This window comes from Panthera uncia, chromosome F1, assembly GCF_023721935.1.
Source record: "Panthera uncia isolate 11264 chromosome F1, Puncia_PCG_1.0, whole genome shotgun sequence".
Classification (NCBI taxonomy): domain Eukaryota; kingdom Metazoa; phylum Chordata; class Mammalia; order Carnivora; family Felidae; genus Panthera; species Panthera uncia.
The window spans coordinates 14,871,785-14,887,096 of NC_064813.1; the positions used below are offsets into that span (position 1 = coordinate 14,871,785).

At 38.4% G+C, this 15,312-nt stretch overlaps 1 protein-coding gene across 1 annotated transcript; it reads right to left on the reverse strand.

Moving 5' to 3' along the window:
- Window positions 1-2,404: 2,404 nt before the first annotated feature.
- On the reverse strand, window positions 2,405-14,579 carry TNFSF18 (TNF superfamily member 18). Its single transcript, XM_049633969.1, has 3 exons — window positions 12,236-14,579; window positions 5,909-5,939; window positions 2,405-3,010 (listed from the first exon to the last, which is right to left on the reverse strand). Exons 1-3 carry the CDS (start codon window positions 12,392-12,394, stop codon window positions 2,664-2,666), a joined length of 537 nt encoding a protein of 178 aa, XP_049489926.1. The 5' UTR covers window positions 12,395-14,579; the 3' UTR covers window positions 2,405-2,663.
- Between the last annotated feature and the right edge of the window lie 733 nt (window positions 14,580-15,312).

The following is a 15,312-nucleotide window of genomic DNA, read 5'->3' on the forward strand; positions in this document are numbered from 1 at the left end:
GTACCAAGGTATCCTTTATAACTTATACTTGAAGGTAATCCTCAGACTCCTTGCCCATAAATCAATCAGGTTTTTTCTTCTTCTCTCTAATAAAAAATATCCTCTCACCTCCACCAATGAAATTGCTTCTTTGAGATCAAACACAAAAAGACAGGAATTTCATCTCCAAGATAAACAGATACATTTAAGGAGTTAGTTTGCCCCCATCAAATGCACAAAAGTGCGTTGCTTTCCAGTCAACTGCTATCTTCAGGAGGCACTCAACCCATAGTGCTGTAACACACTCTAGGTCAGTTTTGATGGGCAAGAGTGAAGGTAAAAAACAGTATGAAAGGGGTTGGTGACGGCTTTGTTAGTGAGGATGGCTGAGGTGGAGTTGAGGGGAGGGACAGAAGTCAGAATGTGAAACTGTCTGACTAACCCATCAAAAATTGGAACAGCTATAACCAAAAGCTGATTGCATCCAGCTCTCACTTTTGCCTAACACTAGCCAAGCAGTGTTTCATTTGGGCAAGGATTTCTCTGATGCACCCTCAAGTTCTCAATATCACTGATGCTAAACTGATAATCCACGGGTAAGTTAGCTACAGCCCACTTACCAACAGAACATTTATATAGGTTTCATCTATTTGAAGAAACATGGAAATAGTATACGTTGAAAACAAAGGCTGAAATTACAACACCAGGAAAATTCAAAGATCGTCTGTTGGTAGCCTTCACTCTCCCTGCAGCTGCTGAGCTCATCCTTGCCCTGAGAAATCATTACCATGGGGGGCTCTTCCTGGGAGTATGATAATTTCACTCTCTCTCTTGCCTACCTTGATTGTCCCAGGAATAAGGCAGGAGCAGAGAGAAGTCATTAAGGAGTGTTTTACAAATAGCCGTGTGCTGGTTAACAGGCTCTCCACAAGGAAAATCCCTAATTTGTGTTTGCCAGTTCCCATGGTATAAATAGTCCCACCATGGCCAATTTCAAGAATGACTCATAACCAGATTGCAAAATTTTGAAAATGTAACAATCAGCTATGATGAGCTTAGTGCTAGCTCACTCCAGCACTCCAGCACACTGCTGCTTATAACTCAACAACAATCAATACCAGTGGGCTTCTATAAATATGTGATATAACTTTAATTTCCTGAGAAGATATGCAAATACAAGAGAAACAAGGTATCCAGGTTTAGGCCATACAGCTACTCAGCAGATTTTTTTTTTTTGCCTCAGGCTTAGCCTGAGCAATTTTTTTTTGTAAACAATACAAATATTTTTAAGTTAGCTTTATATGTCATAGTATTAATTAACAATGTAGCTTTTTACAAATATCCATAAATATTTTAAATTGGGTTATCATATAGTCATATTACATACCTTTCAACAAGAATCCACAAGCAGCTAATTAATTTAACAGAGTCTAAAATTTTAGCAGGCTGTTATTGAATTGAGTGCTATTCATTATTTTCAGAAGTTAACACATTTGACCAAGGCAGCAAGGGGATTTGTTTGAAGGAGGCCCTGAGCAATACCCTTGTGTTGCCTGCTATAAGCAGGGAAAGGAAAAGTCTGCTAAGAAAGGAGAGATGTGTTGTAGCTTTATTCTACCCACCTTGGGCTGAAAGGGAATGTATCTCCTGATAATTAAATCTGCTAAACTTTATAAACTATAACACGAAAGCTGAAATATCAACTCTTAAGCTAAGGCAGTACGAGACAGTGGGGAAGCCCACTGTTAATCTCTAGTTCTATGGGTTGAGGCAAATTACTGATGTTCTCTCTGCCTTTATATTCTCATTGTTTAAATTGTGCCAAAACACCTGCCCGTTAGCTTCCTGGAGTTGCCCTGTGATCTATTGAAAGCACTTGGCAAACTGTGAAGAGCCAGCTAAAAACAGGAAACTATTACATGACATAATACAGTACTGATGATACCAATTAATTTTTATGATTACTCTTTCTTTACCACTGACAACATGTAGACACAATAAACAAATTCCCAGGAGCCCTCTGTGAAGGTTCAGGATGAGTCCTTTGACCAACTGGTTTTATAAAGCACTCTGCATCCTGAATATGATGAAATCCAGGGACTTTCCCAAGTAAAGTGCATCTATTCCATGCCACCTGTGCCTCTGTCCCAATAGACGATAGTGTTCCCTATCATCTAACATCATCACATCTAAAGTGGGGTGTTGTTGGCATGTTTGTGGCCACCCTCCCAGTCTGACCACTTTTCATAGGAGGGCCTCAAAAGACAGGAGTATGGGAAGAATAAGGTGAAGCAGCCCAAAAATATGAGAACAAAGCCAGACCATTGCCCTGGATCTTTTTTAGCATACCAGTTAAGATTCCCAGGGATATAAGACAATTTTCTCACCCAAGGATTTAAGAATTAGACAAAGACTCTTTGAGAAGCTTCTGTCCTCGAGCTACTCATAGTCCTTTATCATGGATTAGTAAAGTGTTTTTGTCAACCCAATGTCGGGGGTAATCAAATGTCTCTGGCCTGTCTTCAGTTAAGCTTGAGAGATGAAAACTCACATGCAGACAAGAGTTCTGTTTATGCTGATTTGTGCACGCAGGCAAACTGTGTGTGTTGAAAATCTGCCTCCCTCAACCCACCCATCAGCCTCTCTGCATGTGCTAAAGATGATGAGGAGACCAAATTGAGTCTCTAGGAGATAAATTGGGGATTTGTTAGCAATAAGATCCCCCAGTAGGTATTATTTTTAAGAACCTGATGTTCATCGTTGAATTTCAAATGAAGCGTATCTCCAGCATCCAGTTCATAAGTCCCTCCTACATTTTGAATTGTAGAGTTGTTTGTTAGAGTTTGTATGATGTCTTTGTTTTTACATAGCCGCACCTCAAAGGGAGCTGGTTCCTTGTAGGTTGTATTTGGAGCTACTTGACCATAAATTAAATACAAGCCATTCCGAAGTATCTTCAGGTTCCAATCAGCTGTATTATTCACACAAGGAAGCTTAGGAGATGTCATATGCCATTTTGAAGGAAGTGGTCCTATAAGAAATTTACAAAAGAGAAAAAAGAGGGCATAGTTACTTCATTCCTTTCCTGACTATAGTTCTTTCCCACCTAACAAGTTGTTTCTTTACCTAGTCCACATTAGTTCTCTCCAACCACAATTTTAATATTTTAAATATCCACTCCTTGTTTAGAGATATTACAAATCCTAAGTGTATCTCTTGCTTGGGGAGTTCTAAAGAAATGGATTTGGAACAGAAAGATGTGTTAAGTTTTAGGTGACATTTGTATCTCTTGTCAATAAGTATTTGTGAAAAGAAAGAGAAGAGGAGGAAGGGAGAGTAGAATCACACACCAGGATTGTGATAACCAATTGGCAGTCCAGGATGCATATTCATGCTTTGCTTTTTTTTTTTTAATGGTTGTTTATTTTGAGAGAGGGAGTGCACATGTGTGCACATGTGGGGAAGTGGCAGAGAGAGAGAATCCCAAGCACACTCTTCACTGTCAGCTCACAGCACAACGTGGGGCTCAGTCCCACGAACCATGAAATCATGACCTGAGCCAAAATCAGGAGTCCCAACACTCAATCAACTGAGCCACCTGGGCACCCCACATATTCATGCTTTTCTATGTAAATACTATCATACTACGTATCACTTTATCAATGAGATCTTCCTCATCAATCTATATAAAAGAGTGCTCTCCTGTCATTCTCTCTCTTCATCCTGCTTTAGTTTTCTTCACAGAAGGTATATCACCATCTAATGTATTATGAATTAAGTTCCTCATTTGTTTATTGTCTATCTTATACCCGCTTGAAGATAACATCTTTGAAAATAAGTACTTCTCTATTTTGTTCATTGCTATATCTTCACCTAAAAGAGTTCCTAGGACCTAGTATGTGCTCAATAAATATTTACTGATTGAATGATACATCCATGTTCCTGAATTAGGTGCATTGTGTCTAAATTATGGCTCTTCTCTTTAGTTTAGGGTATATACCCAAGATCTACATAGGATATCATTATCCAACTCTTCAAAAACAGCTACTGGTAAATTCATTAGTTTATAAATGAAAATTATTTGTTTAAATTTTTTTTCAACGTTTTTTATTTATTTTTGGGACAGAGAGAGACAGAGCATGAACGGGGGAGGGGCAGAGAGAGAGGGAGACACAGAATCGGAAACAGGCTCCAGGCTCCGAGCCATCAGCCCAGAGCCTGACGCGGGGCTCGAACTCACGGACCGCGAGATCGTGACCTGGCTGAAGTCGGATGCTTAACCGACTGCGCCACCCAGGCGCCCCGAAAATTATTTGTTTAAATGTAAGTATTCCTAGTTTAATATTGTCACGGGTGGAGGGTGGGGAAGAGTCTACACTAGATCACATATTTTCATAGGTATAAGTAGAATTTACATATTTTCTTAATGTTAATTGTTTTAGCACAGTAGTGTGATTTCAGAGCCCCAGGATGTGTTTTGATCATTCAAAATACTTATTTGGCCTAGTCCCTAATTCTCCATAACTTATTTTTTATGAGGGCGAAGCCTTTATCTCATAATTAGAAAGACACCTTGATAAGAAAGCACCCTGGGAGAGATCACACATTGACTTAAATTCTTATTTATATAAATGATTGCTATAAGGCTCTGAGGGCAGATTCTAAAGGAGAATAAAGGAGAGCTATTAGAACAAGAAGCAAAGCCTCTGTATCTCCAGTGAGTCCAAAGCCTAGTAAATTTCTTCCTGCTGTGTAGGACCCTGTAATATGCAATAGACAATAGGCAAGTCACTGCAAAAAGGTGCCCCTGGTTCTCTTGTTCTGTTACAGGGGCCACTAGCCCTGAGGCCACCTATTAGCAGCATGTGGTATTCTTAACATTTTATCACATCAAGAAGGAATTTCAAACATATCGTTATTTCCTCTCCATTCACTAGAAAAACAAAAACAGGGGCGCCTAGGTGGCTCAGTCAATTAAACATCCAGCTTCGCCTCCGGTCATGATCTCACAGTTCACAAGTTTGAGCCCCGCATCAGGCTCTGTGCTAACAGTTCAGAGTCTAGAGCCTGCTTTGGATGCTGTATCTCCCTCTCTCTCTGTCCTCCCCTCCCCCTCAAAAATAAATAAACATTAAAAAAATAAAAATTACAAAGGCAGAGACAAGTAGAGCTTCCCTAACTCTCACAAACCAGGGAAGGCTGGCAATTTGAACTGTATAGGAAAACAAGGATTACAGTTAACACTAGAAATGTTCTGCTCTCAGCCGAAAATATGTATTTGGCTTGAAATATGTAAATAATCCAGATGTACTTACTTTCAATTTTGTATGTAGGCTAAGAAATACCCTAAGGCTCAGTGTAACTATAAACTGTAATGTGTTTTCTTAGCAAATCCCAGGTCTCTATAAGGGAAAGTGGCTTGGAAGCTGAAAGGTGAGGAGAAGGGCACAAGGGGAGTGGCCATTTCCCTAGTTTCCATCCCTTCTCTGTACATTCAGAAACAAAAATGGCACCCTACACACACTCTACGAGGCACTGGCAATATGTGGTATGTGAGCAGAACTTTGAGTTTGTCACAGGGAAAAGTTATAGAAATACGAAACTTGTGCTTATTAAAACACAGAAATTTTTAGGAAAAAAAGTTTCTTGAAAAACCACAGAATTAAAAGTAGATTCCTGGATTTCATGTTTCTGGGCCTGTAAGAGTGATGTACATTCCTGCCCAGAGATGTGGCCTTGAATGTCAGCTTCATCAAGGCATGGACTTGTCTGCCTAGTTAATCTCTGAAGTCTCAGCAACTAGACAACTGCTTGGCACTTGATAAACAGCTATAAATAGCTGAAAAATGAATAAAATAGAATACAGGCTTCCTTCTTGTATCAAATATTAAGAAAAGTAAAACAGAGGTACACAAGACAGGTTACTCACCGAACTTAGCTACGCAGGGCTCACTGGCAGTCTGTACAGGAAGAAAAAGAGGAATTTGTCAGGACAATGACCATATCATGGCTTTACTGGTTGGTTTATTTAGAGCTTCAGATCCTGAAGCCAACTTCATTTCCCTAGCCATATAAAAAATCCTTTCCTCCACCTTGTCTCTCCTGTCCTCAGCTTCCCTTTGTAGATGGCCGGTTCTGTCCTTTCCCTTCCATTACCTAGCTGCCCTCTTGGGTCTTCTCGGCAAAAGTTGAGGTCTCATTCCATCCACCTAACCTATGCCCACAGGACAACTATCTGCTCTTGGACTCTCCTCCTCTTGGGCTACAGAAATTGTCTGTAAACACTAGTCTTCACACTCCAGTCACTGTACCAGGTGGCCCATTGACATGGGAGAAGAAAATAATAAAATTCCTAGTTGTGTTTATTTTTATCTTTAATAAACCATAGAAATATTCACAATGCAGATTTGTAAAACCACCTTCATTTAATATTCAGACAATCACGCCATTTACGGTTACTGAGATACCATGAGGAGACTTCAGTTTCAAACTGTGGCAGCATACCACAGTTTACTTGCTACAAGAACCCATCAGTGTGGTTAATTCTATAAATACTGGTATTTAAATGCTAAAGCCCTTAAAATACTCAAGAGAAAAATAAGGTATAACCACAAAAAAATTTTTTTTTGTACCATGTAAAGTTCATTGGTTTCCTTGTGGCAAAGTGCTTAAGAGTCAACTCAAAGATAATTGGACGTGTTTCTTTTGTGGGATTTCTCTGGCTGCTATGGTAGGAATAAAGCAAAGAGAGGCTGGGATAAAACCAGTGAGGCCAGTTAAGAGATCATTGTAATCATCTAGGCAAGAAAGCATGGTGCCTCTGACCAAGGTGCTAGCTATCCTGACATGGATATGGGATGAGATAATGAGAAGAAAACAGATAACTCCAAGATACTGGGCATGAGTAACTGAAAAGATAAAGCTGCTAATCACTGGAATGAGCAAGATTTAAGAGAAAGAAACAAAGGAAGGACTCATGAGTTCATTTTTGGACACATGAAGTTTGTGATGCTTATCACATATCCAAGTAGGAGTGTCAGGTAGGCATTTGGACCTATGAGGATGGAATTTAAGGAGTTCTGATGATATAAATTCAGGAATCTTCAGCTTCTAGGTGATGCTTTAAGACATGAGACTGTGTAAGATTGTCGAGGCAGTGAGTATAGATAGAGAGGAACATTGGAGCACTGCAATGCTTGGAGGTCAGGGAATGAGGAAGAACCAGCAAAGGAGACTAAGAAGGAAAGACCAGTGAGTCAGAAGGGAAACCTGGAAAGTGTGATGTTGGAAACTAAGAGAAGAAAGTATTTTAGGGAGAAGTGATCAGCTGTATCAAATGCTGCTGATGGGCCAAGTGAGAAGAGGATAGGCAATTAACTGATGGATTTACCAACATAGTAGTCATTGGGGTTCTTGGCAAAAGTAGTTTCTGCAATGTGATGAGGACAGAAACTTAATTAAAGTGGATTTAAGTCTAAATGAGAAAAGAGAAATTGAGAAGAATTTTCTTGTGAGGGAGAAGAGAAAAATTGAGTGGAGCCTAGGTGGGGATGAGAGATTATTGTTTTTTTCTTGTCTTTGGTTTTGTTTTAACATGAAGGAACTGACAACATGGTTATCTGTTGCCATTTGATGGGAATGTTCCAGTGAAGTGGCAAGAGGTAGAATGTAAGAGCTAGGAAATAATTGTTAGAGCAATGTCTTTGAGTAGGTAAGAGGGGACAGAATCTGGATCAGAGGTGGCCTTAGATAGGCACATGAACAGTTCATATGCAGTGCCATGAGGGAACCACACTCTACATGGGAAAAAAATGCAGGTAAGTGGTAGGTACGATGGGAAGTTTTGGAACTTCCTTCCCGCCTACTTCAATTTTCTTATAGAACCTGGAGACAGGTTTTCAGGTTTTCAGGTGAGAGAGAGAAGGGGGAGGACATTGGTTGTTTAAAGAGAAGTCAAAGGAATGAAATAGTCCAGGTGAGGAGAGTGCAGAACTATAGGTTATGACAGTCAAAATCATGAATCAAGGTAAATTAACTTAGAATATAACCTTCAAATTATTATGTCGCAAAACATTTTAAACTAAGATTAAGAAAATAAAAGAAACACATTTATCAAATTACTCTGTTAAAATATTATTTCAATTACTTTAGAAATGTTTATATTATATTGATATTAAATATAATATTTTGACAAAAGCAAAACAGTTTTGCACTGTGAAGAAACTATATAAAGCATGTTATTCAGTTCATTCTTATGAGTTTCCATTTTGTGCATCTTTTTATTATACATAGAATTAGTATTTATATATAACATAATAAATTAGCATATATGTTGGGATTATACTCAAAAACATTTTGTTTTGTTGCTAAGGAGATGCAATCAAAAAGTTTTGATTCCTGGGGTGCCTGGGTGGCTCAATCGGTTAAGCCTCTGACTTCGGCTCAGGTCATGATCTCGTGGTTCATGAGTTCGAGTCCCATGTCGGGCTCTGTGCTGACAGCTCAGAGCCTGGAGCCTGCTTAGGATTCTGTGTCTCCCTCTCTCTCTGCCCCTCTCCCACTCACACTCTGTCTCTCTCAAAAATAAGTAAACATCAAAAAAAATTTTTTTTTAAAGTTTGGACTCCTACAATTATGTTTGCTCTTGCAATTATTCCATCCTCCTTTTGGTGTTTCTTAGAAACAAAATGCTGAGGGGCGCCTGGGTGGCTCAGTCGGTTAAGTGTCCGACTTCAGCTCAGGTTATGATCTCACGGTCTGTGAGTTCGAGCCCTGCGTTGGGCTCTGCTGACAGCTCAGAGCCTGGAGCCTGTTTCAGATTCCGTGTCTCCCTCTCTCTGACCCTCCCCCGTTCAAGCTCTGTCTCTCTCTGTCTCAAAAATAAATAAACGTTAAAAAATTTTTTTTTTTAAAAAAAGAAAAAAAATGCTGAAATCCAGCTTCTTTTGATCCATGATAGGCATGTGATAGGGATTCCCTTATCTTCAATTTTCTCATTTATAAAATGGAAACAATAGCACCTAGCTTACTGAGAGTGTTTATGGGTTTAAATATAATAATTGTTATGAAGGGCTTTGCCCAGACAGACCTGGTCCTGCTCATTAAATATTAGCTATTTTGATAATGATGCTGATTGTAATGAAAAAATTGAATGAAATATTGAATTGCCTATATTCCCAGCTAGCATTGTCAGCAAGGGAACCATGTAACTTATAGTCCTTGCCTCTTAGGAAATTTATAATCTTTCTAGAAAGACAGGATTACACACATGAGGCAATTGGGTAGCAATCTAAATATAAATGAGTGCCAAAATATGTGGCACAGATCATATCTGTGGTGTCTACTGTCATGCATAATGAGTGTGTGGAGAAACCTAAGGCCACAGACAAATTAATTGCCAGAAACTGAAATCCTGGATACTCTACTTGGACCGCTTTAATGTCTACTCAGTACTACAGAAACCATCACTGATATTCCCTATTGCCACAAATGAAAATCTGTCTAATCACAAAAATCATCTGTTTGGCAACAAGGTATAGTCTTTAGATGAAGAAACTAAATAGATGAGCAAGGAATATCCATTTTGTTAAAAGTCTTTTTAAATTTATCTTCCTTAGAATGTCAATAATAAGGATGCAGATATTAATCACTATAATCTATTCAGAGCCTACTATGGGTCCGGCACTATACTGTACCATTTATCCTTACTGCAAGTCTATGGGATAAGAAGTAGCATGCTCATTTGCAGATGAGGAAGTATGTCTGAGAGGGATTAAGTAACACTAGCCCAAAGTCATGCTGCTGATAAGAAGCTATGCTGAGTTCCAAACAACCTGTCTGATTCAAAAGTCTCACCCCCAGTACTCTGTGGGGTAGTTTCTATTTATAATTCTGGTTTAGAAGGGGTAAATATCCATTTATAAGAAGCATATGGGACTTTCCATTGAGTTAAATTCGTTTTTGCTTAGAAGGATCAATTGCTCTTGTAATCTCATTTTGATTTAAGCCCAGATTTAAATGCTTGGGTTCAAATGGCCAAAATAATAATTCTTTCTATAAACCAACCACAACCAGATTATCATTTGGAAATAGAATCTATTCTGCTTTTAAGTACAAGCGCAATTTCCCCTTTTGGAAGCTTCCTTCATTTCATTGAAAGAAAGGGTGGGGGGAGAAAAAAAAAAAGTTCTTCCAAGGAAACCTCTGTTGGTCTAAAAGGAGCAAATCTTCCTGTCTAACACTTTTTGGATTAGTGCCTAGAGAAGTTGGAAAGTGGGATTTTGTATATAAAAACTAGAGTGGAGACCAAAAATACACTCCAGGGTTCATGCGTATTGTGAAGAGGTGAAAGCAGCCACCTCATAATGACTCATCATCCGCTAGCCACTCAGACCTCCTTTCCTAAGATACTTATTTGTGGCCAGTTGGGAAAGGGAAGCACAGGCAAGCGGAAAGTGGAATACTTGAGTTAATATCATTGCACTGTCAGCCAGGCCATTGGCTTTTCCTATAGGAAATAAGCCTTTATGGCATCCAATCAGGACAATATCCTAAAAACCTTTTAAATTTTCCAAAATTTGAAATAAATTCTGGACTATTTCATTACAGGCAGAACCTTTCATTGAGAAGATGCATGTTGTCTAGGATAGAGAATCAGAGCTTAAATACATGGGATTGGTCAAGTTCAGTTCTGGAAAGAGGTGTCCTAGGTGCTGCTGGCATTTTTAGACTTCCTCTTAGTCTTTGCAAGAGCCAGCATTGGTTCTCCAGTTACATGCAGGAACGGATGACACCTATAACATATCCTGTGTTTTTCAGGGTCCTCTGGCTAAAATTTGAGGTGGTTTCTAGAGGGATAAAGTGTTTCCAAAGTTAAGCTATTGCTATTCACACCCTTCCCCTTCTTCAGAAATAACACTCAGGATTCCTGACAGTTCTTTTCTTTCAGCTCATAGCTTCACTGCTCCAGAAAGTTCAGGCTTCTCCTTGGTACATTTCTGGAGAAGGTAGCGATGTCATTAGAAAGCCTCTGTTGCATACCCTTGTGTACAGTTAGGGAATACAGATTAAAGGACTACTGTGTAAAAATTTGGCCAAAGCTACACTTGTCCTAACTAAATTAACAACAGCAACTACCATGTACTGCTTCCTCCTGCATCTTTTCTCAATTGCTTTCAAATATTTTAAACAGTAGAACCTTATCTCTGAAATCTTCACTGGCCAATCTCCTTAGAAAAATGTTTCCACTGGCACTAATTTCATATCCTAGCCCTTTCTTAGATAGGCATATACTACCTTATTCTCTCCAGGGCCCAGAATCTTCAGATATACCCAGAAATGGGTTAAATCCTAAATTAAATAAAGAATTTATTATTTTCTTTTTGGTCAGTGCTATATAGTCAACAGTCAGTAAAACTGCTAAGAAGAACCTAATATATCTCCATTTCCTTTAGTAGACCAACAACTTGGACTGGAGCTCAATGGGAAATTTCTGATAAACATCAGGGGCTTCCCAAACAGCAATGTGCTTTCTCCTTCCCCCATGAAACTTTTCCTGATCACCCTAGCCCAAAATCGTTGTCCACTATTTTGAATTCCTAAAGCATTTATGTTCTATACTACCCTTAGGTAAATTATTAATCACTGTATTTTATAGCTAGAAGGGGCATTGTAATGAACAAATCCATTCTCCTACCACCAATTTTCAGATGAAGAAACTGAGAACTGGAAAGATTAAATGTCTTTCTTAAATTCATAGAGTTAGGGAGGCTTAGAACCGGAATCCAGATCTTACTCCTAGTTCAGTGCCATTTCCTTCCATAAAGATGCACTGGCCACCTGTCACTTACCTTGTTCTGTCTTCCATTGTCTTATGTCTTTCCCCTCATTAAGGCTATAGCTTGCATCCCATTCCTTGAAAGCAAGCATTTGTTTTTTCCTTTATTCCACCAAGAGGGCTTAGCAGAGTTCCAGAAAAGGAGAAAATATTCCAAGGCATCTGTCAATTGACTGATTTAATTGATTCTATCTAACTCAGTAATACAGCTAACATTTAGCATTTTCTAAACCTTTCATTTCAAAATATTTAGGTAAACCTCAAAAGCCATATGACATGACAAAATTGAAATTCTGTTTACATTATCTATACCCACATGTCTCTTTCTTCCAACTAGCTCTAACAATACTGAATGACAATAACTAGACTTGCCAAAAAAAAAAAAAAAAAAAGCAACCTTAGGTACTATTGTCTCCTTACCTTGAGTGGAAGAAAAGTAAGAATTAGTGTACTGAAGGAGCAGAGAAACAGCAAAATAACTATGGCTGAGTAGAGGAACCATTGCTTCCAGGATGGTCTGTGTGTTCCTTGAGGGCCTGAATGGCTTAAAGGCATGTCTTCCATGTGGCTCAAACTCATTCTCTGCAGGAATGAGAGCTCTGGAAAGCAGATATTCACAAGTGATGGGCCAGTGATGCAACTAGTCAGTTTTGTGGTATGGTAATTAGTAGTGGGTGTAAGAGGCGGGGTTTTCCTTCTGATTCTGTGTGCTGGAAAATGATACTTTTGGGCTAAGTGCTGACTCTCGTTTGGCACCAGACCAAATGCACTGAAAGGAACAGAAGGCTTAAAGCCAACACAGGCAGGATGAAAAAACCAACACAAGGAACATTCAGAGGAAAAAAATTCTTTCCTAAAGCATGAGGAAGTACAGTGCTGTACAGCATTACAAATTATTTTCAGATAGGAAAATTACTTTTATAAGAAGAAATAAAGTTCAAGATCAAGTCCTATCATGTTCTAGATACTATGTATGTGTAAGGCAGGAGTTGGGGAGCTAGGGAGGCTAGGATACATGGTTTGGAAAAAATAAAGAATTTTATCAATTTCTTACACATAAAATATGTTCATTTTGAAATAGTCTCTGGTAAACAACTGAAGTACTAGAATTTCTTTTTTCTTTTTTTTTTTTTTTTGCAGTTAGCTAAAATATACCTTTATGTGACTTTTGTATTTTTTCAACTGTGACAAAGTAAACTCTTTTTTTTTTAAAGGCTCTTTGTATAACATAAGAAATCAGTTAGCATATCCTGAGACAAGTTCTACAAGCAGAACAAAGGTAGCTTACAACTAGTTGTTTTGTAAGTGTGATTTTTGGAAAGCCCAGTGTTTATTTCAGCTTTGCACATGCTGTGAAATAATAGAGTATATCTGGAACCTTACACATTTAGAGACCATAATTATAGCAATGCTGCACTTCACTCCCTTATTTGAGTTGAAAACTAAAGCTAAGCAGAGTCAGAGTCTATCAGTTTATTCTACAAATTTATCCCAGTTAGAGAACAATTAAGAATTAAAACAACATAATGCCTTTAAAAAATATAAATACAACAAGCTCAGCTCTCTCAAATTTCATCATTTTAAAACCCTGAAAATTCAATGCTGGCATCAAAGTTATCATACAAAAAAATATTTTCCTACACCCTGTGATGTGAACTTACACTCTACTCCAAAATATTTGAGTTTCTTCCTGGCACCAGAAATGCTGATTACTATGAAACCTAGGAAGTCCCTGGTTCTCAGTAACTCAGTCTTTCCATCTGTTAAATGGAATACCTACCTTTTTTACAGAATGCCGGCACCAACCTAGTACTAGAAAGAACATGGATTTTTAAATCAAACCTGGGAGGGGAGCCTGGAGCTTCCCAGCCCTTACCTGGCCTGCAGCATGCTATATGGCCTGTGTTCTTACATTTAAAAGTGGAGAAAATTTCCATTTCATAAGGCTTGAGAATGAAATAAATATGAAAAATTTGGCTCATATGAGATGTTCTTTAACAGTTTCTCTCTTTTCTCCCCCTCTTAGAGATTTTCAAGACTGAGTCCATCATAAAATCCTAGAAAAGAATGATTCAAAAGAAATATTTATGAGGGGGTTAATTCAACTGATATTCATTTAAATAAAAGGAGTTTAAATGAAAGTATTTTGGAGAAATGTTTTTTAATATGAGGAATCAAAGATTTTTTTTTTTCAAGTGAGGGGGGAAAGGGTAGAGATTTAAGATCCTCATTTTTGAAAGAGGAAGCTGAGTGAGGATAATAGAGGTTGAGTGGTGGATCACACCACCAATGGCTGGGTCCAGTGGAAAGAGAACCTGAGCTCAGGGAAACTGTTATGTCACCTAACCTTCTTTTAGTACCTTCTTTTTGTAACAAGATTTCCCACTATGTTGTCACATTTTTAACTTGGTCCTCTGTTTTACCTCGATCAATAAACTGTCTCTGGAGAAGTCCAGAGTCACACAGGAACAATTTTTCAGTACAAGTGTTTCTGTGACTGTACTAGATGTTGAGATGCAGAGATGGATAATGACCCTAGAAGAAGAACGGTACATTGTACCTAGAACTCCTATACTGTTTTGTCTGTAATGCACAGGCACAGAGTTTAAAATTGACTCCTGAAAATGTAGCCTCCTGCCTCTCTGAACTTCCCCTTCTCCTGTCTACTCTCCAAGTTTTAGATGGAAATGCCTCTGCTTACTCACTTCAGTAAACATTTATTCAAATAAGGAACTGCTCCAAATAAAATCCAGTTCCTTCTTCTGCCCTTAGCCAAGGTTGGGCTCTGCTATATCCTCAATAATTATTTTAACCTAATGAAATTATCTCAAGAAAGGTAACATGCTTATCTCAAGAAGAATACATTCCAAGGCTTCTTTTCATGAAACAGGGTTCAGAAATGAAGGAATTTCAAGTTAGGACAAGTGATAGTAGGGAAGGCCTTTTGAAATTTTGGAGCAATGAGTCACCATTGGTACCTTTTTGGTGTCAACTATAAGAATTCACATCTCAGATGTGACATCTTAGGATCTGACAAGAGGTACAAGAGCACCAAACTCAAGCTTTTGTATTCATAACTTGCCACTGGCTCACATACTTAGAATAAGATTTTTTTTTAGCTAAGTACCAGCAACAAAAGCATGTTGAACATTTACTGTCAGCCTGTTACTGTGCTAAGAACTTTGGGGGATACAAAAAGTCACAGGTGTTGAGGGATTTTGCCACCCAACTAAATTAAAACCTTAAATGTAGGAAAGCAGGTGCCCGGATGAATACTAGAGGACAGAGCCTCAGAGAACAGAAAATCTAGATAAAATAGCTGAGGAGCCAGGTTGGAAATGGATTGAGAGAAGAAAAGAGGGAGATTTTTCCTGAGTGAGCCATAAAACCTGATGAATATTCAGAGGTGTAAACATCAGCAAAAGTTAGAAAACTTTTTAAAAGCTCAATATGAACAAAGGCAAAATACCAAATTTTTGAATGGATCTAATAGCACT